The 24996-nt window shown below is 44.6% G+C and overlaps 1 protein-coding gene across 1 annotated transcript; it reads left to right on the forward strand.

Moving 5' to 3' along the window:
- Positions 1-795: 795 nt before the first annotated feature.
- On the forward strand, positions 796-8578 carry LOC104627920 (fatty acid desaturase 1-like; the record flags this gene model as incomplete). Its single annotated transcript, XM_010296328.1, has 12 exons — positions 796-876; positions 1161-1271; positions 1562-1759; positions 2571-2672; positions 2842-2970; positions 4414-4474; positions 4599-4675; positions 5823-5920; positions 6251-6347; positions 6935-7014; positions 7446-7571; positions 8353-8578. Coding segments are annotated over 12 exons (1212 nt in total), but the record flags the coding sequence as incomplete, so codon positions are not given.
- Positions 8579-24996: the final 16418 nt, after the last annotated feature.

The following is a 24996-nucleotide window of genomic DNA, read 5'->3' on the forward strand; positions in this document are numbered from 1 at the left end:
TATTCACCTGAGCCTGAGCAGAGAGGATGCTACATCTGAAGTACAACAGGGCTGACCCACAGCTGGCAACATCAACTGTTTTTTTTAACCCCTTTCTTGACTAGAGATCTTTTAAGAGGACAATTTATTTTGAAAGCATGCAATGGTGAGATAGTAATCGTAGTGCTTCCATGGTGCAGGAAGCTTCCAAAGTGAAGCTCAGTGGGCAAATACGGTCTCAGGAAAGAAAAAGCATCCTTAGGCTGAGGGATATTGTAAAATACAGGCTCATGTGGACACTGGGAGAGAAACACGCAAAAGGAGGTAAATGGGAGAGCCTTCAGTAGGAAGTAGATGTCAAACTGCCATATGTGCTCGGGGGCTTTGTAATCTAAATATAGTGATAGAATCTATAGTGATAGCAAGCACTAGTGATTTTTGCAACTGGCTGCCTGGTTGCCATGGAGACTGACATTAAATTAAAATTATAAAAGTCACTGATTTCCCTAACGCGGATCTTTTGAATGGTAAGGAGGAAAAAAAAGACCTTTTCATGGGACTGTTCAGAAACATGGGGGGAACCAGATGAGGAACAGGAGGCAGGTAGCAAGGAAACAAAACTATGCCAGGAAGATGTGGCAGGGTAGGCATTGGAGATTGCCAAGGAAGCATGTTTGGAACAACCTGGGGTTTTGAGAGACTGACGTGGGTAACCAGATGCTGCCATCACCTGTCTGCGCCCTGCTTGTCCCGTTATTTTTCCCAGTTCAGCTAGCTGATTCAGTTTTTGTGCTAAAATCTTGCCCTTCTCCCTAGTCAGACTTCCATGTCAGGTTATGGGGCCTCAAGAAAATCAAGATGGAAGCTAAAGACAAAATAGAGACACAGGAGTATGTGGTTGAGATGTTGTATCTCGGTGTTCCACAGGATATGAAATTTTCAGATTCAGAAGAGGGGAGCAAGCCTATATTTCTTGGTGACCTGCACTTAACAGCATCCCAATAGGAAATGACCGAGACTCATCTTCAAATGATCATCCGTGGTGTGAAGAGAGCAGTAAGATTTGTGGCAGTAAAATCTGGTTCGGCCAGCTCCATTAGTTGGGTTGCTTTCTGCTGAATTCTTTTGCTGCCACCTGAATGGTCATTCTTCTTCATCCTGTTCCTATGTCTGTATTTCAGGATCCTTTCATAGCATTTCATCTTGACAAGACACTAGTGAGAAAGTACATGAGCCCACTCTTAATTGGGGAACTGGCACCAGATCAACCCAGCTTTGAGCCCAGCAAGAACGTAAGTATCTTAAAAACTTGGTATCCGGGCTGAAATTGTGCTATTTAACTGCTCTTACCGGCAGACAGAATTCCCTGTACGTAAAATGATAGTAGCTCCTGGAATCACTGTGTGAGTCTGAAGCTTCCCCTTAACTTCATGTCATTATTCGTGGTCTTAGTGAAGATTTGTCTCCAGGTGACCCTCAGCTTGCCCGTTGCCACAGTGGCTCCTTGAGAGGGGAAACTGAGCTCCTCTTTGGGTTTCTGAGGCATTTTCACACCAGCAGGTCCTCTTGGGTCTCCCCACAGAAAAAGCTCGTAGAAGATTTCCGTGAACTCCGTGCAACCGTCGAGAAGATGGGACTTCTCAACCCCAACCGCGCCTTTTTCATCCTGTATCTCTGTCACATCTTGGTGTTGGACGTTGCAGCTTGGCTCACCATTTGGTACTTTGGAGCATCCACAGTGCCTTTCCTCTTCTCTGCAGTGCTTCTGGGCACTGTCCAGGTGAGCGGCTAGGCAAAAAGAAGCCCCAGAAACGCCAAAAGCCAACCCTTTGAGACTTAGGTGCTCATCGCCATAAGCGCAAGAGAAATCTTAATCTTCGTGGACTTCCCAACATCCTGCTTCTTCCTGCGTTCCACTGAAGGGGCAAAATTACAGTGCCGCGACACGCTGCTTTGGTGGAGCAGGCTTTGCCCTGCTTTTTCCTTTCCGTAGTCCATCAAAGCCCTCCTTATTCCCAGCCTTTTTCACACGATGAAAGCCGTGCTACGCTTCTGAGGTCCCTTGTGCCAGAACTCCAAGGCACTGTGCCGGGGCCAAGCCACCGCGTTCCCATGGGAACTTGGAGGGAGTTAGAGGAGAGGGCAGAGCAGCTCTCAAAGCCCCAGCTATTTCTCCCGTGGCCAGCTGATTCCCTTGGAATGACAAGTACTCGGAGGAGGCAGCAGCAAGCTGCTCCTTAAAAGAGACTTTGTTGCTGGTTTCAGTGCAGTTTTGTAAGAGAATAAATGCTGTTTCTGAGCTCCGTGACTTATTTTTTTCCCCATGAGTTTTTTCCTTCCTCGTGAAAACAGCTCTCTGGGGCTACAAGTCTTTAGGCAAAGTCTGGGCTGCACTGGTATATAGTAAAAGAGAAGAGTTCGGGTTGGGTCTTAGCAGGGCAAATGCTCTCGCTACCCAGGGGTGTGTTGCGAGGAGCGTGGGAGTGGGAGAAGAGAAAGCCCTTTTCAGATGCAGATCCTCCTGACTCTTTGTTTTTCCCAGCAGCACTGTTTTGGTTTTGGTTTTGTGTTGGTTTTTTTTTCAATTCCAGGCCCAGGCCGGCTGGCTCCAGCATGATTTTGGACACCTTTCAGTCTTTAGCAAGTCCAGATGGAACCACTGGGTGCACAAGTTCGTGATCGGCCATCTGAAGGTGGGCATTCAGTGCTGAGAGGGACTGCTAGAGCCTTGCCCGGGGTGCTCTGCGGTCAAAACCAGTCTCAGTAAAAGAAGAAAGCAAATGCAAGGAGCTGTTGGGGAGGGAGGACTAAGGGCAGAAGATGCAACTTCTTTACAGCAGTCTCTTCTCATCCCTCCTGCAGGGAGCACCAGCCAGCTGGTGGAATCACCTTCACTTCCAACACCACGCTAAACCCAACTGCTTCCGAAAGGACCCTGACGTTAACATGCATCCCTTATTTTTTGCTTTGGGAAAAACACTCTCTGTAGAGGTGAGACCTGGTGAAGGCTGGGAGAGTACAGCATTAGGATTCAAATTTGGAAAGCTGCAGAGAGCTTGGAGAGAAGTGACCAGTTGGTGTGGTCAGTGGGCTGTCTCAGTAATTCAGGAATTTGGAGAAGATGCAGCTTGGCATTAATGGTCTTTGAAAAACAAGAAGAAAAGAGATCCTGATGCGTCACTGGCTTCCATGTACTTCATGTTGCAACCGTTTTTTAGGGGTTTTGCCCTAATACAAGTGTGAGAGGCAGGCCTTATCTCATTTAAAGAAAAACACCAAACCTGCTTCTCTAAAATGAGAAGTACATCCAGAAAATGGTTTGAGTTGACCTGCTGGTTTATACAGTGCTACTTTGCCTTCCACTAGTCCCTAATATTCCTTAGTAATACCTCAATACTACGGAGATTTTTCTTAAAACTTCAATAAAAGTTATTTTTGCTACGTTTTAAAGTAAGAATGAAGTATTTGTCACAGTTGAAGTTCATATTTGTCTGATGAGAGACTTGCAGTTTTATGGAAATAAGATTGCAAGTTCTCTTTACCAAGACCACCTTTGAGTAATTGTAGTGTTTTGGGAAATGAAGCAGCGGATGACAAACAAAGACTATCTGTAACTTTTACAATTACCGATCAAAGAATCTAATTCAGTGGTCTCAGTCTGGCAGTGGGTGTCAGACCAGGTCCCATTTATTTCTGGTACAACTCTGAAATAAATGGAATGGCTTTAGCATTTACCGGTCCTTTAAAAAAATAGTTACATAAATTCATAGTGTCATCTCGCTTAAATGCTCTGGTTGGCATTGAAATGAAGGGAGGGCAGCCATTTGGAATTGGTTTGGACATGTACAGGGGTATGATGGAGCACCTCAAGGAAGTCAGTGTCACGGTCTGTTACGTTTTTACAGTGAACACTGAAAAATTATCACTCGGAGGATAATCCGTTCACCCCGGTTCCTGGGGACACAGTTCAATGTCTAGATGCTCATTTCTCTGCTGTGGAGTTGTGCAAGTAGGTAGGGTTTCTGCACAAGGTCATCTTTGTTAGTAGCATCACAAGTTTTTCTCCTTTTCTGAAGCTCCGCACTGGCAGCAGCCTGGTCCCGGTGCCGCGTGGGGTTGGTTTAGGTGGCGTTAGGCGGCCGTGCCCTCTGTGGGGAAAGGGCTTCCAGGCCACGTCACCGCCTGGCGCAAGGGACTACCCAGCCTCTCGTGCATCCAAGGCAAGGAGGAGAGCTTACCACAGCAGTCACAGACGGAAGTTCCAGGGAATGGTGAAGCCAACGGCATGGTGGGTGCTGGCATGTTTTGACAGGACATCCCTTTCAAAGGTTAGGAGGTAGCTAAGCACGCATTTCTTTGGAAGCGGAGCTAGGAGTGTGTGCACAGATGCCTTCAGCTGTCTTCACGGCTTGAGTAATTTGCTTGTTTTAACAGCTTGGTGTACAAAAGAAGAAATTCATGCCTTATAACCACCAGCACAAGTACTTCTTCATCAGTGAGTAACCCTACCCTTTCACAGCTCTATGGACAGCATTCGCTCAACCCCTTCCTTTTCCAGTTCATCTCACTGGGATAGAAGGGCACAGTTAACGTCTCTGCAATCTGTTTCTCCACTCTAGTCGGTCCCCCAGCTCTGGTGCCTCTTTACTTCCAGTGGTACATATTCTACTTTGTGATACAGCGGAAACAGTGGGTGGTAAGTCAGCCCCACTTGGCCAACGGTGACTTCTCCTTCTTTTACGGATACATTTCAGTGCAAGAAGTCCCTGGGAGGCACTCTGAGCTGTCTGTCTCTGCGGCAAGGGGTGTGGGTGTGTGATCTGGGAGATAACGTTGGCTGGGAGAGAGAGGGTATCTTCCACGCAGCCCTCCTCCTCTAAAAAGGTCCTTTCACAGTTGGGTAACCAGAGATGTTCTCTGATGTTCTGGCGCGGTCCGGGGTGTGTGAGTGTCTGGAAGCATTCCTTCTTCTGCGGAGCTGATGTTCATACAGAACTTGTCCTTCAGGTAGCATGAGAGTCTGGTTTAAGGTAGAAGTGGTCATTCTGGCCGCTCTTTTTTGTTTTTCCCCAAAGCAATACAATAAAAACTTATGGGCACAGAAAAGGGGGAAGAGTAGCAGAAACCGAGGGGGTTTGGAGGAGGATTCAGTGCACTTCCATTTTGCAAAACGATACATTAAAAATCAAGTAGCTTTCAGGTAGCCTAAAACTGAATCCTCACAGCTCGGTGTGAAGTGGAATAGGGGATGTGTAGTAGACTTTCAGAGTTGCTAGGAAGTCTGTAAGGGGAAAATGTAGGACCTTGAAAAATAACATAGTTTCTAGAGACGTCAGAAAAAAATGCAGAAAAAAGATGGCTCTTCTCAGAGATGTGGGGGTTAGAGACAAGGCATCTTGCTCTTTGGTTCTTGCCTGGGAGGTGGGACAGTCAGGAGGAAACGAACATGAGGGAAATAAGAGATTGCAGGAACGTGAAGAGGAACAAAAAAGGGTGAGATGGAGGTAAACCAGAGGTCTTCATTCTTTTCCTTGCCTAGGTTTTTGGTTTTCTCACTGCTTGCTTTCTCTTTAGATCCAGAGGAAAACATGATGCTTTAGAGCATGTCCTCTCTAGTGTTTGCCCTGTGCTGGGCTCGTAAGACCAGGATAACTCCCGAGCACGGGAATGGCTGGGGAGTGGCTGTGTGTCAGATTGCTTTGTGACGGGGCCGGGGAGGAAAAATCTATCAGTATGAGAGATCATGGGAGGTTTTAAAGGGAGTGCCACATAGAGTGGATGGTAACTTCAGAAGCCAGTAATTCTTCCTCTTAATGAAGTTTTATCTGTTCCCTATCCTACAGGACCTGGCCTGGATGCTGACCTTCTACATCCGATTCTTTCTCACCTACTTGCCCTTGCTGGGGGTGAAGGGTATCCTGGGGCTTCATCTGTTGGTCAGGTATCATTCAAGTTATAATTCCTCCATGTTCTTTACCCAGTTCATATTGATGCTTCCTGTCAGCTTTTCTTCAGCCTCCTGGTTACCTTCCTCGTCGGCTCCCTATTCTTCTGTCTCCTTATGCCTTTCAGCAAGGCAGAGGTGCTTGTCTGTCAGGCATGTGTCTTTAGAAGGTGTGTGTAGGTCTCATCTGCTGATCAGATGTTCGGGGTTCCTGGTGTTCATTTTGTCAAGCGACAACTAGCTTGTGTGCGTAGAAGCGTTTTGTACTGACTTGTTACGGCATAGGTGTGAGCTCAGTGATGGTTTTGTGTGTGTTTGTGTGCACAGGTTTATAGAGAGTAACTGGTTTGTCTGGATTACACAAATGAATCACATCCCGATGCACATCGATTATGATAAGAATGTGGACTGGTTCTCTACCCAGGTAAGACCTTTTTTTCTAGAGACCCGTGTCTTTGAAGTTATAGTTCGGGGTACATAACGCCCAAGAGAGCTAAATGCAGAAGTGATGGGAACTGAGAGAGGAAGTCGTACGCAGCTCGTCCTCACTGTGTGAAGTGAGTGATCGGTGCAAAAAAAGAAGGTGCAGAAGCGGGATGGAGGCTTCAAATGCTGAGCACAGATGCCTCAAGGAAAAAAATTAGAGATGCTACAATGCTCCTCAGATAGAGAGCTTTCCGTGTATGGAGGATGCAGATCTCTCGTGTGCTCTGTCTTATTTTAGTCCTCACGCCATTACACGGTTTTTTAAGTGAGAGAGGTGAAAGCCGTGGTTGTTATGGCTTGTCTCACTGGGGAAGTCAAGTCTGTTCTCCTGAATTATGTCCCTAACAATCATATATCGCAGCGTGGCCATCTCATGGTGACTGGAGATAGCTCTTGGGGTTGCTGTATTCAGCCAGCAGGCATGTGATGATAAGGAACTTGTACCTGCTTACTGTTGGTTTTGACACATGTAAGAGAAGGGGCATCGCTAAAACAACACTTAAATGTTACTGCTTTTTCTCTCAGCTCCAGGCAACCTGTAACGTTCATCAGTCCTTATTCAATGACTGGTTTAGTGGACATCTGAACTTCCAAATCGAGCACCAGTGAGTTGAAGCATGGTTCGGGGGTGTGAGGGAATTTCAAGGAGTGCTAGTTACTCTAGGTCTGAAGAGCCTACAAGGTCCCTCTCGCTCTATCAGTTAATATAAGAACAAAAGATAACGTGCGTAAATTTTGTGCTCTTTATATGGGGGTGGAATGGGAACTCCAAGGAATGGGTCAGAAAATTTTTGGAGCACCGGTGAGCCCCAACACCGCTTCAGGCATGAGTAGCATGGCACAGGAGTGAGAATTACCAGCCTCCTGGTTAGCAGAGATACTGACTGAAGTGGCATGAGTGGGGCCACTGCAGAACACTAATGGCTACGGGCACAGGGGGAGGTTGAGGCACCCCCAGGCTTAGGCGGAGAAGAGGGGCAGGAATTCGGTGGGGTGATGATGGATGCCGTTGAATTTCCATATTCTTTTCCCGCAGCCTTTTTCCTACAATGCCTCGACACAACTACTGGAAGGTGGCCCCTTTGGTGAAGTCCCTGTGTGCCAAACACGGTATTGAGTACCAGTGCAAGCCGTTGCTCACCGCCTTCACGGACATAGTGCAGTATGTATCAACCCGCCGCATTCCCTAAGAGAAAGGTTTTCCAGTATTACAGAGTGAACAAGGGAGGGACATGGGAAGGCGTGGGGCAGCCAGCTTGGATCACTGAAGTTGTGTGAGTAGCTGTAGGTGGTATAGATGACTATGAAAGGGATTGGAAAACTTTCAGCCGTGGCGCTGGTTTCGGTAGCAGCAGACAGAAGGTGTCAGTAGGAACAACCTAATGGAGAACTCCTTTTCTTCAGCTCTGAAGAGTCAGAGGTCAGTGCCAGGTCTGGCACCTCTGTCTCCAAGTATGCTCCGGGGAAAGAGGTGTTTTCATAAAGACGAGTTTGAACTGTCATTCATTTTTTCTTTTTTCTTCCTTTCTTCCCCTCCCTGCCACCCAGATATTTCTTATTCCATTGAAAAGTCCTGTAGCTCTCTTCTGCCACGCTTGCTCCTTTTGTTTTCATTCTAATTAAGTTGTTTGCTTTAGCCTTTCAGTCTTTGTCTGGTGTAGCCCCGCGGTTTGGTTCTTTTTCATCTTTCCAAGGAGCTGTAGTCTACATTGCCTTGCCTCTGAAGACCTCTGAACAACCTGATCTAGTTGAAGGTGTCCCTGCTCATTGCAGGGGGTTTGGACTAGATGACCCTTAAAGGTCCTCTCCAACCCAAACCATCCTATGATTCTATGATCTCCTTTGCTTAATCTATAGATGGGAATTCTTCCCACAAGGCTCTGTTCCGTGTACGCTGTATTTCATTACCTTGGTTCTAAGGCAATGTGGTTCTCTCTTGGCAGCTCTTTGAAAGATTCAGGGGAGCTCTGGCTTGATGCCTATCTACACAAATAAGCAGCCGTGGAGCCGTACAGAGGAATTCCCCACCCTTGTTGGCTCCTGTGGTGGTCACCATGAAGATACTGCGCAGAGGAGAGAGAGCTGGTTAAGCCAGAGGTGGGGACGTGGTGCAGCTTAATTCCATTGATGAATGTGATTAATATGTTTTTTTTTTAAAGTATGTGTTCTTAATTCTTCTTGTGCTTCTTTCATTCCTCTTCTCTGGTGCTGAGTTACGGGCAAGACCTGAATGGAGGAGGTTATGTTCCACCAAGCTGGAGGTAGCTTTGGGACTGGGAACAGAGTCCTTTCTGTCTGCTGATACTTCATTTGCTGAGTATTTAGGAGGGACATCTCGTATCTAACATAGGCTGTCGTGAGGTGGCTCTCATCATGAATGCAGTAAGAAAGTTGAGACGGTATGAAATCAAAGAACACGGGAGCTAGTGAAATGTGGAAGCAGTAAGGAATTGTGGAGGTACAGTCATTTCAAATACCTGTATGTAATGGGCAATGGCAACAGAAGTGTCCAAACCAAGGGGCAGGGGGAGCACGTGAGAGCCCAAATCGATTTGTATGTGTGCGGGTGAGGTGGAGAAGGCGGCAGTTCTGTAGGGTAAGCACGAGGAAAAAGATCTAATTAGAGTCCTAATTGAGGCAGAGAAACAGGAAAGTGGAGGTTGTTCCCCAGGCCTGTGGATGCGAGAGCTCGGCGTGCCGTGTTCTGTGGGAATGCTGCCCTCCACGTCTCTGCGTGGCGACGGCCTCTGGGTCGTTTGCCCACGGGGTGTCTGCCCGTGGTGCACAGTGCCGTGCTTCTGGGTGTTACCGAACACGCTCCCGAGAGTCGGAAGGACGGAAATACGGCACGTCCGTGCTTGGGATCCCTCACGGGTGACTAAGGAAGCGACAGGGTAATCAGCCTGTGGTCGCCCCAAGCTTCACTCGTTTTTGAACCTCTGAACTGGTGAGGGTTGGTTAAGCGGTGCGAACTCGTGACTTCTGGCCCGTGGAGCACCAGGTGTTCCCGTCTGGGCTGCAGACAGATTTAGTGAAGCTGTAAAAGGGTCAGGGGTTGGGGTACCTTTGGAACCTGTTTAACTTTTCAGTCGGCAGAAGTCAGCGGGCTGCATACCCGTAGGCACACGTCAGCCAATACGTTGCCGGTCGTTTTTGGATGACGTGCCTTCAAAGCACAGCCCAGGAGGGCATGGACTGTGTGATGTATTGGGACGTGAGTTAGCCTTACTGCATTTCCTGGTGCCTTTTCACTTACTCCACCAACGCTACAGATGCCAAAGCAGGGTACAGCACGTGGCACAGCACTGATGGCGAGGGCTCCATCACCCTGTGACAGGTAGCTTAGTCGCTAGAAGGGATGGGTTGATTTTGAGGAAGATACCGTGCTTTTTCAGATTAACATCCAAAAGGAGGATGGCTGGTGCAGGAATGGAAAAAAAATGCATTTTGGCAGACCAAGAGTGTTGTTAAGCACAGAATAAAATTGTAATGGAAATAATAAAATAACCATTAAGTCATTGATACCTGTTGATAACAACCATAAAGGAAATGGGCCTTGGTTATTCTTTTACCTTGTTTTTTCCTGCTCTGTTTCTTTCCCTCTTATTATTAGAACTGTTGATGGAGGCAAGTCTAATAATAAAATTCCTTATCTCAACAATTATTGCTGTCAGCAGAGTAAAATATGTCTGCATAAGAGTCTGCGCTCTCTAAAGTGTGGAACAACTGCCTGTCCACAGCTGCAGAGAGAGAACTGTCATAAACCTCAGCGTTTGTATTTTGGCAGAAGGGAATCAGCTCTGTCCTTTTTTACTTGTGTGAAGTAAGCAGCCGTGAAGAATTAAACCAAAATGAATCCTACCAGAACAAAACCATACACCAGTTCTTCCTCCAGAATGAGGAGGAAAGTTAAAAATGAACTACCCTTGACTTCTGGAAGTTGCATTACTTTGTGTGTAGCGAGGTGTGCGTGTTTTATGAAATCCAGAGCGGCTCTGTAAGTACTTAACATTCAACAGCAACAGAACAGCTCTTGGATGAAGCTTCAGGGGCACCACCAAAAGTTCCCTCTGAGCTCGGAGTGTTGACCCTAAGCCACAAAGGGACAGAAGTCTTGTTATGCTAGTCAGGAGAGCTATTTAACGTCTCGGCTCCGTAATGGAATCCCCCAGGCTAGGCTCTTCATACGTACGGAGAAAGCTGGACAAGTGGGGAGCTGCCTAAGCTAGGCAAGAGAAAACACTGAAGACAGAGAAGTCTAGAGGCAGACTAAAATCCTCTAGAGGCATTCCACCTCCCTAACCCAAGCTTCACAACTCTGAATTTTGTCCATCAGACAAAACCACACAGACTGTCCTGGTAGCAAGAATAGTTCCATCTCATGTTTTGGCCATAACTGCCAGGTTTGAGAGTAAAGTTCACTCCTCCTCTCCTTCTGTGGCCCGGTGAACATTTAATCAGGACACGCAAGTAGAATGGTTTCAACAGGCAAGAAAGGCACTCTTCCGTCAGGACAGGTTTTCAATCATCTCTGGTAAGAGGGAACAGCTTCTCTGGTTGCTGGATACTAGTGCTCTAGTCACGAAGATACTATGAAAGTGCAAATACTTCCCACATGTTTTGAAGACAGCTAGACTTCAGCTCAGTTCATGAAGCTTTGAAAGGACTTACCAGACGGATTGTGGCATATGAGGTAAGTAGAAGAAATGCCTTTTGTAGGTCAAGTGGGCCATAAGCGTCCAGCAGTGTTGAAGTGCTTGGTGTTGCTCAGCAAGTGACTTTTTTTTTTTTGAATGCCCAGAGTCCAAACGTTCATTATCTGGATGTTTAATTTCAAAAATTCACATAAATGTGAGCTACCCCCTGGGCTAGGGTGATGTGGGAGTTAACAGTTTTGAAGAGAATGATGTGTCTAAGTTCCACTCTGGTGCCTAAGACTTTGGAGACTCTTGTTTTTTCTCTGCCATGATAAAGAGGAAACATACAAAATACAATAAACCAATTGTCTGGCTAACCAGAAAAAATAACACATATGAACTGATTCACAGTCCTAAAGGGTAAGACCGAAAGGGGACCTGAATCAACATAAGCAGAACTGCGTATGCTGAGTTTGCTAGAAGTTCTCCAGGCATGTGACAGCTCGAGAGGAGAAATGAGCTTCTCCTCTCTTTCTTCTAAGAAGAAATAGGAGTAAGTATGACAGCTTCTTCAGTTTCTGTGATTACTCTGGGCTGTTCATAGTCCACAGTGGCAGATCACCCTGAGACTTCTAATACTGAAGTTTTACGACGTTATTCACATGCAGGTCCAAAACCCCTTTCAGGTTCTTTGAACGTGCATTGAGATACACCTTTTTGTAACAACACCGGCCCCAAATTTGCCATTTAGTGGAAGCCTTTTGGCTTCGCAGTTCAGCCTCAAAACCTGGAACCTGAACATTGTGAAATAGCCACAGGGTGGCAGTCAGGCATCAGAAGGGAAGGAGGACATCCCAACCTCGCCGGGACCTGAAGCGTGAGCGTTTAAAGGCTCTGGTCTTGCTATACGCCTCCTTTTCTCTTCTCTTGAGGGAAGTAAATATGAAATTAATGCACAGCTCAAAGCAATTTTTGGCTGATATGAGAACGGAGCTGCTAAAAGTCACTAACCAAAGCCTTATGTCCCCACCTCAGCCGCTGGAATAGGCAAGACTGTGTTAAAATAACCTTTGCCTGTAAGCAGGAGTAGCTTGTCGGGCCTTTTGCTTTTGGGTCTTTATTTTAGTTCAGCCTAAACACTAGGAAATGAAAGGTATGCTAAATATCTAGTGCGGATTTAATAAACATAAAAATCCATTTTCTCTGAAGATCTCTGCGGCGGATCAGACTATGAGGTAAGAGAGAGTCATTAATCTTCTGCTGTTGGTAACTGCTCAAAGCCAAGTGACCACTAAGATGGCAGTTCTGAAGTTTTGTGTGTTGCATTCACATGTCCTGTACTTACATGCTCTTCTTCTGCCACAGTTGTGGCAGGTTAGGCAAGGAAGTATTCGAATTACATGGTGTAAGGGGAGATCTAATTAATACGGTAATTGTTAAAAAAACCCCAGCACTGGCACTGTAGTAAAGCTTATTTAGGGGCCAAGACAGAGCTTTTACACCAAGGTGAAGCCTGTCAGTCTTCAAGGCTCTCCATGGGATTTGGATGCTGGGAGAGGATATAGTCCCCAGAGATGTTCAAAGGAGAAAAAATTCATCAGACATTTGCATGGGATCTTAAAAACTGCAGTCTAAGATTCATAAGGCTTTGAAGATTATCCGGTGAAGTGGACTATCATTGGACAAAGAGGTGGCTCCAGCCTGGAATAAATTACTTTTTTCAACATTTTCAGCAATGGAGTAGCTGGAATTACAAAAACGTTAGGGTGAGGTTAAAACAGTTAAGGGTGATGGGGCAACTGGAAGAGGAAAATGCTGTAGTTTTCGCCTTCCCAACACCCACTCCTTTTGAGTTGTTAATGATCTGGATTTGCAATCCTTGCCCAACCCGTGTGTGTGTTTGCTTCCATTATCCTGAATTCCTGAAGAGGTTGACTGTGTTGTTTATAGAATTTTCTCCCCATCTTTAGGAAAGAAGGAGAAATAAAGATGATTGTAGGTCGATAAAGGGTAGACGATGGATGCAGCTGAGCTGCTCAGAAACAAGATGACTTGTTGCTTCCCAACATAGGTACTTTTATAAGGAATATAAAGAGATTTCTTAACAGGTCGGGTGTAGACGACTAATATATTAATGCAACACTACTCATGGGTGGGGAAAGAAGGAGGATTACATTACACTGGAAGAGAGTTCATTGGCATAAGTGTGGTTTCTGTGCGATTTACATCTGCTACAGAGATTAATATTAAGTGTTCAGAAAATGATGAGGAATTTCTACAATAGAAGCTTTGAAACAGCAATAAAAAATAATGCTTTGTGCTTATATGATGAGTGCTTATACGAAAGGATGATTATGATGGTGTCCTTTAAGCAAAATAGTTTGCTTCTGTGAGAAGTAGCAGTTTTGCAGAGTTAGAAGATCAAATAATACAATGCTTTTTTTTTTCAGGAAAATTAGCTTATGAATATACCACAATAAATAAAATATCATCTGACAGTACAATTTTAGTCACTGGGCAAAAGAGTCTTTAGAACATCAGATTTACATGTGTCTGACACCTCCAGTAGATGTTCTAGGAATACTGTGGAGACATAGTCATGGTGAAAATTGCCCTTCCATTTTGGTTGCTGGAGGCTTTGTTTCACAGGTTCCGCAATACAATGCGTGTAGCAAATGCATGATGCTTGCCAGTCAGCGACAGAGTCTTTCAGGTCTTGTTGAGATGGGAAAACTGGAAAATGTCTTGCATGTTGAATGCAAAACAACATTTGATCCCCAGAGGCAAAGAAATATACTAATATCACTAATATAGAGGAAGCCATTAGGCCATTTCCAAAGGTCTGACTGTTCCACGGTTGTCTACCTTGTCTTTGGTCACATGAACTAGCTTGGCTTTTTGATTTTTGCGGCTAATCATTTGGACCCTTGCCAATTTGGTGATATTTTACATATATATATACACACATCTCAACATTCAGTTTTGGGCCCCTCACTACAGGAAGAACACTGAGGTGCTGGAGCGTGTCCAGAGAAGGGCAGCGAAGCTGGTGAGGGGTCTGGAGAACAAGTCTTATGAGGAGCGGCTGAGGGAACTGGGGGTGTTCAGTCTGGAGAAGAGGAGGCTGAGGGGAGACCTTATCGCTCTCTACACCTACCTGAAAGGGGGTTATGGTGAGGTGTGTGTTGGTCTCTGCTCCCAAGTAACCAGCGATAGGATGAGAGGAAATGGCCTCAAGTTGCGCCAGGGGAGGTTTAGACTGGATATTAAGAAAAATTTTTTTACTGAGCGTGGTCAAGCATTGGCACAGGCTGCCCAGGGAGGTGGTGGAGTCACCATCACTGGAAGTGTTCAAAAAACATGGGAACATGGCACTTTGGGACATGGTTTAGTGGGCTTGGTGGTGTTGGGTTGATGGTTGGACTTGATGATCTTAAAGGTCTTTTCCAACCTTAATGATTCTGTGATTCTGTGATTTGTTTGTTATTTTTTTGGAGAGACAGTCCTGTATGCTTACAAAGAGTGCGCAGGCAATTGTTTTATGGAACAAATTAAGTTTCCTTGCTTGTTTGCAAGTAGATTTCTCCACTGAGCCATCCACTCCAAGAATTTGTGTCTCTCTGCATCCTCTGAACCATGGTGGCCATGTCTTGAGTGATAGCTTATTGCTGTTAGTGCGTAAAAAGGAGGTTGAATGTTTGTGCCATTAAAAATAGAAAGAAAAGTGCTTCACTCAGGTCTAGTTGGTTTTAAGTAGATTTGTAACTTGTCCAGTGCTCAAAAACCTACTTGATAGCCCAGCATGAGAGCCGAAGCACATAGCCCTGATGCTTCCCCTGTACAAACAGGAGGCTCTCAGCAGAATATATTTTGTGATGCTCCTTCCATTTTGGAACTCCTTTCTGGGTCTGCTGGAGGGTGAGTTTCTTACTGTTTCACCTCTGCTACCGAGCCTGTCCCTTTTTTCTGTCTGTCTCCTTCTTGCCACATCTACTGAGGCTTTGGAGAGTGGGGGTGGAATCATGTAAGGTTGATCTAGCAACCTCGTGGGAACGATATAAAAGTTGTTCTATGCTTAGGTTAGGATTCATCTCCTCAAAGTTATAACTACCTAAAAAATGAAGCATTTTGGCCCCCTCTACAGCCATTGGAGGTAAGGGGGGCCGTTCCAGATGCTCCTTTAATTAAAAAGCTAAGAGAAATTACAGTGAATTGCCTCTGGAGATGCTTGCTGCTCTTCAGGCTCCATAGGAAGAACATACACAACTAGTTCAGGTGGGACGCCTCACTTTGTGTTAATCTGCTAAGTTTAGATGACCATTACTGTCACAACTCAGTTCTCTGGGAAGAAGATTGTTTTCTCTGATATTTGTTTCTTGGCGTATAAGAGGTGTTGCTAACTCCTGCAGCTACTGAAGGTGATCTCTGGACAGCCCAAATACGTCCTGTATGGATGCCAAAGGCAGTGTCTTTCTGGGCAGACAACAGGTCCTCAGGACCTCTGAATCACAGGATCGTTCAGGTTAAAAGGGACATCACGTATTTATATATCATATATCATATCAGGGTCATATATGCTGACCTCATGCTCCAAAGAGTGTAAACACTGAATTAGGGCACAGCTTAGGGCTTTGTTCAGTTGAGTCTTGAAAACCTGCAGGGACAGAGATCCTGCAGGCTTCCTGGGCAATGTCTTCCAAAGCTTAATTATCTCTGTAGAGAAAACTTTTGTCAGGACCGCCCTTGTTTCATTTTATTACCTGCTGCTTTCCTCACGCTGGCTCAAGCTTTAGAAAAGGGAGCAAGATTTCGCTATCAGTGACAGACACAGGCTTTGTTAAAAAGCACTTGGAGGTAAATGAAGCAACCTTGCCTACTTGGAGTGCTCCCATGCAGAATCTTGTCTGCGTGGCTCATTATTGACATACAAAATTCCACTTCTCCTGAAAGATAGAATAATAAAACCAAACCCATTCCAATGGGTGTCTTAAGCTCAATTCAAGGAGAACCAGCCACTGCTGAGAAATTTAATCCCTTTTGCTTTTCTGGCCCTTCCTAATTATCTCTGAGATAATTAGGAGGTGATATTGGTGATATTTTAAATATATATATACACATTTTTTTGTTATTTGTTTGGAGGGGCAGTCCTGCATGCTTACAAAGAGTGCACAGGCAATTCAGTTTTCTAGAACAAATTAAGTTTCCTTGCTTGTTTGCAATTATCTCTGAGATAATTAGGAGAACAGAACAGAAAAAACCCATGGAAGTTACTGCATCTTGTCTGTTGCACTTCTGAAACGCCTAAAAAAATACCTGTACGTACAAAGGCTAAAAAGGTTCAGGAATAGAGAAGAGTTCCTACGTTCTACATTGACATGTCTGCTGTCAGGATATTTTATTCAGGCGTGGTGTCTGCAGTACAAAAACCCTGTTGAAGAGCTAAAGAGGATATAGGGCAAGGATGCAGGAAAAACTAAAACCTCAGGAAAGTTCCTTATTGTAGAAGAATAAAATTGTCAGAGCTCCCTGAGCCCAATGAAAGAAGAGGCAGTGACTTGATCATAAAGTGAGAAATTTATAGCAGAGACCACTTCAATCTGTCAATGATAAATATTCGGTAGCTGAAATGTGAGTCAATACCAGTTCAAACTATACAGAAGGTGCAAATTCTCAGTACCGCGGTTCATTAGCCCAATGTTCAACACAGCAGGAGCAGTGATAGATTGTCCACCAAGGGAAATATCAAAATTCAAGAATAACTTAATTTTCTAGAAGACGATTCCTTGTGAACTGTAGCTGTTGTTTGCTTTGACTCAGAGAGCAGGGCAGGCCCGTGGGCAGTATTATCATAATTAGGTCCCCTCCTGCATAATAGACCCTTGGGATGAACATGAGTGTTTCTAAACCAATTATTTAGGTACATAGCCAGATAGAATCGTAACTTCTTCTGGCAAGAAAAGATGCAAATGTCCTAACAAGTGAGTCTGAATACCTTTCCAGGATCATCTCACAATCAGTTATGAAAAAGGAACAAGGTGAAGTAATAAATGCTGGATGTTGCCCAAGTAAAAGAAAAGGTAAATGAAGATGCTGCCAATGATCTCAGGTTATGCCTTGGTCATTTTGAGGTTCTTTTTATTTTATTCCCTCTTCTCCCCTTATCCAAGAGGAAGATCAGAAACCTGTGACCACATTTGAAACTAGGAAGCTACAAATATTTCCGTCTTGAGCAAATATTCCAAAGTAACAGAAATAGAGGAATAAATAAGGGGAAAAGGCCTGCTGGAGTCTAATTCAGATTCCAGAACAGATGTTCTGAGTAGCTGGTTCATGTTATGGTCTATGTCTTATAGACAACTTCTAATTCTTGAAGAAAACTTTTCTTCTGAGAGAACAACAACAGCACTTTAACAAAGACAGTCACCACCCAAAACTGCTGTGAGGCAGAACGTGTCAAGGCAGGGATAGACTAGGATAGATTCCTGAACTTTGTGTCATCAGATGCAAGACTAGAGGCAGAACACGTGGAAGTTTTTTTTCTGAAAATAAAAAAGAGAGCGTTTGCAAAACTGACAAAGTTATATCAGAGCAATAGGACTCATCAGGATTCTCTTCTGTCTTAGTTGGTTCAAGATTTTGGTACTGGAGGAACTGAAGCCATGGTGTACTCCAGCCTGTTGTACCTGCCAATGAAGAGCTTGACAGAGAGAACCAGGGTGATATCTGCCCCAGAAGTAGATGGAGCTGGGACTTCCTGTAACATGGGAGGAAAGCAGGATGCTCAGTCCTCAAAGGCTGTCTTAGGCGGGTAAAATTCTTGCTCTTGTTTTTGAAGCGTGAATAAGGCTCATGCTGGCTCAGACCACTTGCTGTAGAATTAACCATACTTGGGAAGTGGACTACCTGACGAATGGAACGAATGGATGTTCTAGTCTCAGAGTTAAAACGGGATCTAGCATGATGCCTTCTTGATTAAAAAGGATAGTGGCTGAACTTCTTGTTATGAGACAGACCTACATGTCCCATATATGAATCTAAAAAGCCATACACCTACTCCATGCTGCCTCAAATTTTCGGGTAGCGATGAAGCCTGAGTTTCTCCAGGGATGAAGAGGTCTGCAGTTATGTTTACTGATTGCGGCATGCTACCCCAGGAGATTACAAACTTTATAGGCAACCTGGATGGAGAAAGTGGAAATATATTGACAGTGGACGGACCCTGCTCCTGCAAAAGGGAGCACCTGATGGTCTGAAGCATGATCACTAGATTGCCTCGGCAATGCCTGCCCAATAGTACATTTGATTGCCAAAGCTCCTGATAGTCATTCTAGGAGGAAGCGTCACACAGAGGTAGGATGCCATATGGTTTTCAACATTTAAAGAGAATTTCACCATAGTTGTTGGAGACATGTCCAGAGCTATAATCAATTTGACATTGCCTAAAAACTCTCTCAAGAGAGAAAAGCTGTAGTCAACAAAAACTTGGGAACAAACACAAAGAACTCTAGAAATAGGGCAAGAATGGGGTGTAACTTCCATGTATTAACTCCAAACTGGAGAGTTACAAGGTTGCTTACAAGGATTGCAGGTATTTGCCTGATGCTTGAACATTTTTCTGCTGCTTGACCATTTTCCTTCATCAGCCAGACATTCATGTACAGATCTGGAGTATCCTGTGTCCCTTGAAATGAGCCACTCAAGACTAGCTTGGTGCTGAAGACCTGTGTAGCCGTGCAGGGAACAGATGAGAGCACTCTGCATTGGCAATTCCTCCTCTTAAATATTCATGTACTTGTAACAAAGAAGGGCATATGTTCTTGTTCTTGGAACCAAACTCCAGCTGGAGTCTTCTTGCAGGCAGCCCTTGACCTGTGCTGAGCTATATGTCAGCCCTCTTAGGCGTATAAACACGCTGCTCACCTGCGTCTGAAAGCAATTCCTCATGCTTCCCTTCTTTTCAGAGAGGTGCAGATGATTTTCCTCATTAGACAATGATAGTTCTTACCAAAAGAAAATAAAAAAACCCCAAATGCCACAGAAAAATACCTATTGCTACAGTCTAGGGTCCCTGGGTCCTGAACATGCTAGACCTCTGCTCTTGCACATTTGCCATGTACCATGGACTATCTAGAAATGGGTCCAGAACTCATTCCTGAATTCAGACAATTCCTCATTGTCTGAAGTGGTGGAGTGGCTTGTGGCTAAAAGTTGTGATATGCCACCAGAGGTAAAAGAACTGGCAGGTAGGAGTATACGTGCACCCACATCAGAGCTACGTGCCCCAGCTTAGCTACACTGGACTTGAGCCTTTGCTGCTTTAAGTGCAAAGTTTGGAAAATTAAACTAGTCATGACGGTCAGCTAGAGTAAGGAGCTTGACACAAGTATGGAGGAGTCTTAGAGTATAGAACCTTTATGGAACTTACGTCCCTAGCAAGGAGGGGAGAAATAAACTCAGGAGAGCATTTTGCATTGATAAGGAACTATCTCTGAGGCAGATTAGGAATGCAAGGAATAGGGAAAAGGTCACGGAAGTGCAAGTAGAAATTGCTAAGGTGTCAAAGAAAATTAAACTTTGCAAAAGAAATAAAAGCAAGTAGCAAAAGCTTCTTCAGCCATATAAATGAAAAATAAGACCCACCTCCTTGTGAAGAGGATAGGATGTAGATGTTTAACGTTGCTGTACGTCTCTGAATCAAAATGCACGTTGCCCTGCTAAGAATATACGCCGTAATACGTGTGTGAGGAAGGACGGTGTAGGAGGCAGACGGTGAAGGCCAGAGAACCCAATTATGGTCCAACAGTGCAGGGGCAAGCTGTGGCAGCATCCCTGCCTCATGCGTGGCAGAAGTTGGAAGGTGGCCCAAGACCCGCAGGAAGGACAGGAGGGGGAAGGTGCTCTGTGTAAGCTGTGCAACCGCTGTGGGTGTTTTAATCCTTGCTTATGCCACGTTGTTCCTAATTGGTGTTGCACAAGCCACGTATTAAAAAACCCTCTCAAGCATGGTCACCTTTGGTAGGGCTTTTCTTTTGTGGATGCACAATTTCGGATAGCCAGAGCATCCAGAAGCGTGTCCGCGATCAGCGGGTGCTCTGCGCTGAACACGGAAAATGCTATAAAAATGCTGACTAGTCTGAAAAAAGCAACCCCGGATACACGGCGGTGGGAAAGCACCATGGGTTTGTTACAGGCGTTTAACGGTTTCGGCTTGACTCGTGCTGTGTCCTTTCTCCTCGTTGTAGCAGTTTATGATGTGTTTGAGAGAGGGGCTTTTTAACAGCTGTTAAATTTAGAATTTATAATTTTAGACCCGATGGATTTAGACCTTAAAGCCACAGCAGAGCCCTTGGGGTTCTGACTCCCGTGGAGTTGGAGGATGCGAAGGGTGTATTTCATAGGAATTGCAGGTGAAGTGAGATACACTAACTAGAAACATTAAGTAGACGGTGATTGCTGAAGAGATTAATATCGTCCCTCATTAAAAAGAATTTGGGTGTGTATTTTCCAATGGTGTGTGTGTGAGAAGGCCGCATCAGAATTGCAATAGCACATCATGTCAAGTTTTACAGCTTCATCGTGCAGCGTTGCAGCATCTTCTGCGTACGGGTTTTGGTAACTTCCTCAGAAGTACAAAAAGATGATATAATGTAGTTCAGCATCTCGATGCAACTTACTGTTCTGTGGGGATTTTTTGATGAGAAGGTTCACAGTGCTTATTACAGGACTTTATTTTACAGCTCATTATAATTAGCATGGCGCAGTTCTTCGTATCTGTCTTGTGTTTTTATTGTTTCCCCATTAAATGGAAGCCAAAGCTAGGAGGGAAAGCAAAGTTTGCCAGCACCCAAATGGTAGTATTTCACAGGTGTTTTTCTCTCTTTTGGGTGGAGAGTAAAAAACCCCCATGTGTTAGCTTACCACTGATATCTCGATTAAGGAATAAAACGAAGTCAATCGAGACTTCGAATATCTGAGCAAACTAAACCCCTCAAGGCAGTGAAGAAGGGTCTCCATTGCAAACTTGACTCTGTGCCCTACCAAAAAAAGCGTCGTTTTGTTTTGGTCTTTAGTCCCATTTCTGAAAGTACAGGATGTTCCTGAAAAGCAGCCCCAGCTGAGATACAGGGTGGTGTCTCATTAGTTCAGAATATACTAAAAGAAAGAAAACCTGGTCCTTTTCTCCTCCTGACAGACGTGGCTTCTTTTAACGTTCTTATCAAGCAACTACTGGCCTTTTCTTTCCTCCAACACATTTCCTCAAAACAAAACTTTGCAGTCTGCAAAAGTTATTGTCTCTTGAAAAGATTGAGGAGATGTTTCAGAGTGTAGCCTTGTCCTGAATTAAGTTTTGTGCCGGAGAGAAAGTAATTTTAACAATTTCAGTTTCCGTGCTGTGTTTGGAAAGAGTCATGCCAGAGTCGCAGAAGACAGTCTTGAATGAGGGTCCATGAAACCCATGAAGGAACACAGGTAGGCTCTGTCTGCAGGAGTGGGAGCGGACGGATGCAGGTCGGCTCCCTGCCAGGCATCTGAGCCATTTTAGGGCAGAGCACCCACGAGCCTCCACAAAGGCAAGGTGCTGTTCTAGCACGGCTTCAGACCAGCCAGGGCAGGGCAGAGAGGCTCAGGTCTGCCTACATAGGTAAGTGTAGCTCTAATTGTAGACGCTTACCTCCAAGGTCATGCTTTTCAAACTCTGTACTGTTGACATCTAACCCTGGAGACACGTATAACCCATAGCTGTCTTTCTTACATATAAGTTCTCCTTCTGGGTGAGACTGCACAGCTTGTAAAGTAGATATTCTCCATCCAGTCTTGCCCAGGAGCCTCACTTGGTACGTGTTCTCGCAGTATGTGTGACAGGCTCCATGCAAAATTTAATTTTCATAGAAAAGGTGGTCAAAAGAACCACAGGTGGCATGCTGTAGGACAAAATTACTCAGAACTTAGCGGGCTTCTCTGGAACAAGAGATTTTCTTAGAAACAAGCTGCTTTGGTGTATTTTAGTACTAGACTTTTTTTTTTCTGGACCACCCTGTGCTATGCCAATTTACCTCCAGTGGATTAAGTGCAAACTGCAAACGTTGACGTGATACGGGATGAAAAGGTTGATGCAATAACTACCAGTTCAGCAGTCACGTACCGGCTTTCTGGAAATCTGGAAAGCAACATCAAGTGCCTGTGCAATGAGACTCTTAGTCACGAAAGCAGCGATGCGGGATAGCTCGGTGCACGTGTCCTAGCTCCCGGTTGCGTACGACATGGGTTTTGGCAGGCGTGTGGGTAGCTGTTGCGGAACACCGACTGTGGTGTAAATTCACTTCAACTGATTTCTCAAGAGTTGCTCCGGGTGCGCGTGACTGTGGCTTTCACTAGCTATCGGGGCTTCTCCATGCAACTCCGAAATGGGTTGGGCGACCTGGATAGTAGATGCAGCTTCTGCTTTCAAATGGGGAAGGGACTTGTTTGAGGCTCTGGAAGGTAATGTAACCTAATGTAATGCAACGTAATATTGGGGTACTGGCACCCACAGCGTGTGTTAACAGTGAAAATAGTGATTACTCTGTGTGTATAGGTAGAGACATCCTGCGTATGTTCACTCCGAGACGTTCCTGGCTCCGTATTCTCCACCTCCTTGTAGACCAGAATCTAAACCCATATTTTTATCTACTCCTTTTCAGGTCGCTGCTACATTTACAAGTCTGAATATGAGACAATGGGAAGGTTTTTTTGTACTTTCAGCCAGCTATGGAGTCACTTGAAATTTTTAGCATGTATATAAAAAAAACACATCTGCAAAAATTTGCGACAAATATTACGTATTTTATTGCTACCACCCCAAGTACATGATTTATGTAAGATTCTACACATATTCCACGCTAGAACATCAACACATCATTAGTGTGGACATTCTTAACTTTTGTTTAGAGCAAGACAAAGGGTTACAAGATGCAACATGACGGCACAGTAGAAATTATTCCTCCCTTTCTTTTATCACCGGCCTTCTAATGAATACCAATAGTCACATTTCTCTTTTAATTAGGGTGGTTCGACAATTGCCGCATGTCAGGAACTTTAAACAGTTGTTTTGGGCTCGACTGATTAATTTGCAAGATAATACACGATTTAAAGAACGAGAATTGCGTAATTTCCAGTTCTGCATCAGCCAAAAAGGCTGCCCACTCGACGCGGGGCGCGGGCAAGGCAGGTGTCTCTGCTATGTGAGATTTCAGCTGTCTCTGTCCAACTGTTTTTGGGCTACTGTTAATTCACTAGGAAACACAAGGAAGACAAAACCCAAGACTTCACATTTGCCACCGCGTTTGCAGTCTGGAACAGAGTTTGCTAAGAAAGATAGTTGTAAGCTGAGAAGTTTCATGGTCACTTGTATCACAAATACCTTGTGAAGTCCATTCCAGAGTCCTTTAAGGGCAAACTCTTCAGAATAAAGTTGTTCTATATCATTTAAGTGGTGCCTTTTTTCCTGATACAGAGGCCGAACAGATCATCTCTGCCTTGATCAGCTCTCGCCTAGGCTTCCTGCATGCCGTCTGCTCGGGAGACAGGGAACGCAGCCGTAATTTCACCTCACCCTGCTGAGGTACCTTGGTCGAAAACATAGTTTGGCTTTCTTCTCTCTCTGTCCTTTGTGAAATCTGCAACTTCAGCGGGGTTTTTCAGTCCTTCTCAGAATTGGGAGCTCATCACAACAACCACTTTTTGTTGAATCGCAATATGTGAATTGTCTGTGAGAGTCACTGTCACAAGAGATAGTTGAGCCCTAGAACTTGTTAGGTTTCAGGCAGGGACTGGGCATCGTTGTAGACAGTATTTCTGGTTATAAACATAATAGCTTTATAAACATAAATAAAAAGTTTGGGGTAAGGTGGAAAACTCATGATTCAGGATTTAACTCTATTTCATTATAACGGGAGAGGATGGAAACCTCTTGAGGACAGACTATGTCATATCTGCCTACTGCTTGTACCTTCCTCAAAAGCACCCAAGGGTAGTAATTTTGGATTGAAAAAAATACAAGATTAAGAGAATCCTAAATCTCAAGTAGGCCAATATTTAGTACATGTGGGTTTAGTTTTTTCTGGGTCACCTGCAAAATTGATGTGACTTCGTAGGAAGCATGGCATTGCCTTCTCTTTGCTATTTATTACAACTGAGAACTCCTACCTCTTTACTGCATAGCAGGGAAGTTCAGATCCTCTCTGAACATCAGAGATATTTAGACTTTGGCTCTACAAGACTAATATTTAAGTAAGATTAATTATGTAAACAGTGCCGTTAAACATAGTTTTAGAAACTCGTAATCTACAGCCAAACTTTAGATTGTTGTTGTTATTAACCCCAAAATCTTTTGATATCTGTTGTTGATTTATGAATTAATTACTTGAACAATGAGATGGTTGAAGGACCGGAGCATACACAGGAAACTCTGAAGACAACTGTATGCAAAGTATTGTCAATGTGCAAGCTAAATTAACTGGAGATAAATAACGTTTTCTTACTGTGCTCTTTCTTTACTCTGACCTGGTGGTATTTTGAGCAGCAGTGCTTTCAGTTAAGAAAGGCACGTGAATTTAGCGTGCCAGGGTCAACATGGAAAGTTTCAAAGACCAAGGACAACCTGAAGTTTTTGGGTAGTGACGAGACCGTTAAGAGATGCCTTGTGGAGAGATTGCAGACCTTGGAACATTCTGCTGTTTTCACTGTAGAAGTTGGCTCTATGCCTTGAAGGCGGGAACTTCAGTTGAATGGGAGATGTCAGCAGACATATTTAACAGCAGCTTTTGGCTCTCCGCACAGGCTGCTTTACAGCTTTACATTTTGGCACTATATGGCATTATGAAGCTCCACTGTATGGTAAATGCAGGATTTCCTGATGTTAGTGGCTGACTAAAGGATCACAGGATGCTGACAGTGCTTCAGTTTTCTAAG

This window comes from Phaethon lepturus, unplaced genomic scaffold (assembly GCF_000687285.1).
Source record: "Phaethon lepturus isolate BGI_N335 unplaced genomic scaffold, ASM68728v1 scaffold16351, whole genome shotgun sequence".
Lineage (NCBI taxonomy): Eukaryota > Metazoa > Chordata > Aves > Phaethontiformes > Phaethontidae > Phaethon > Phaethon lepturus.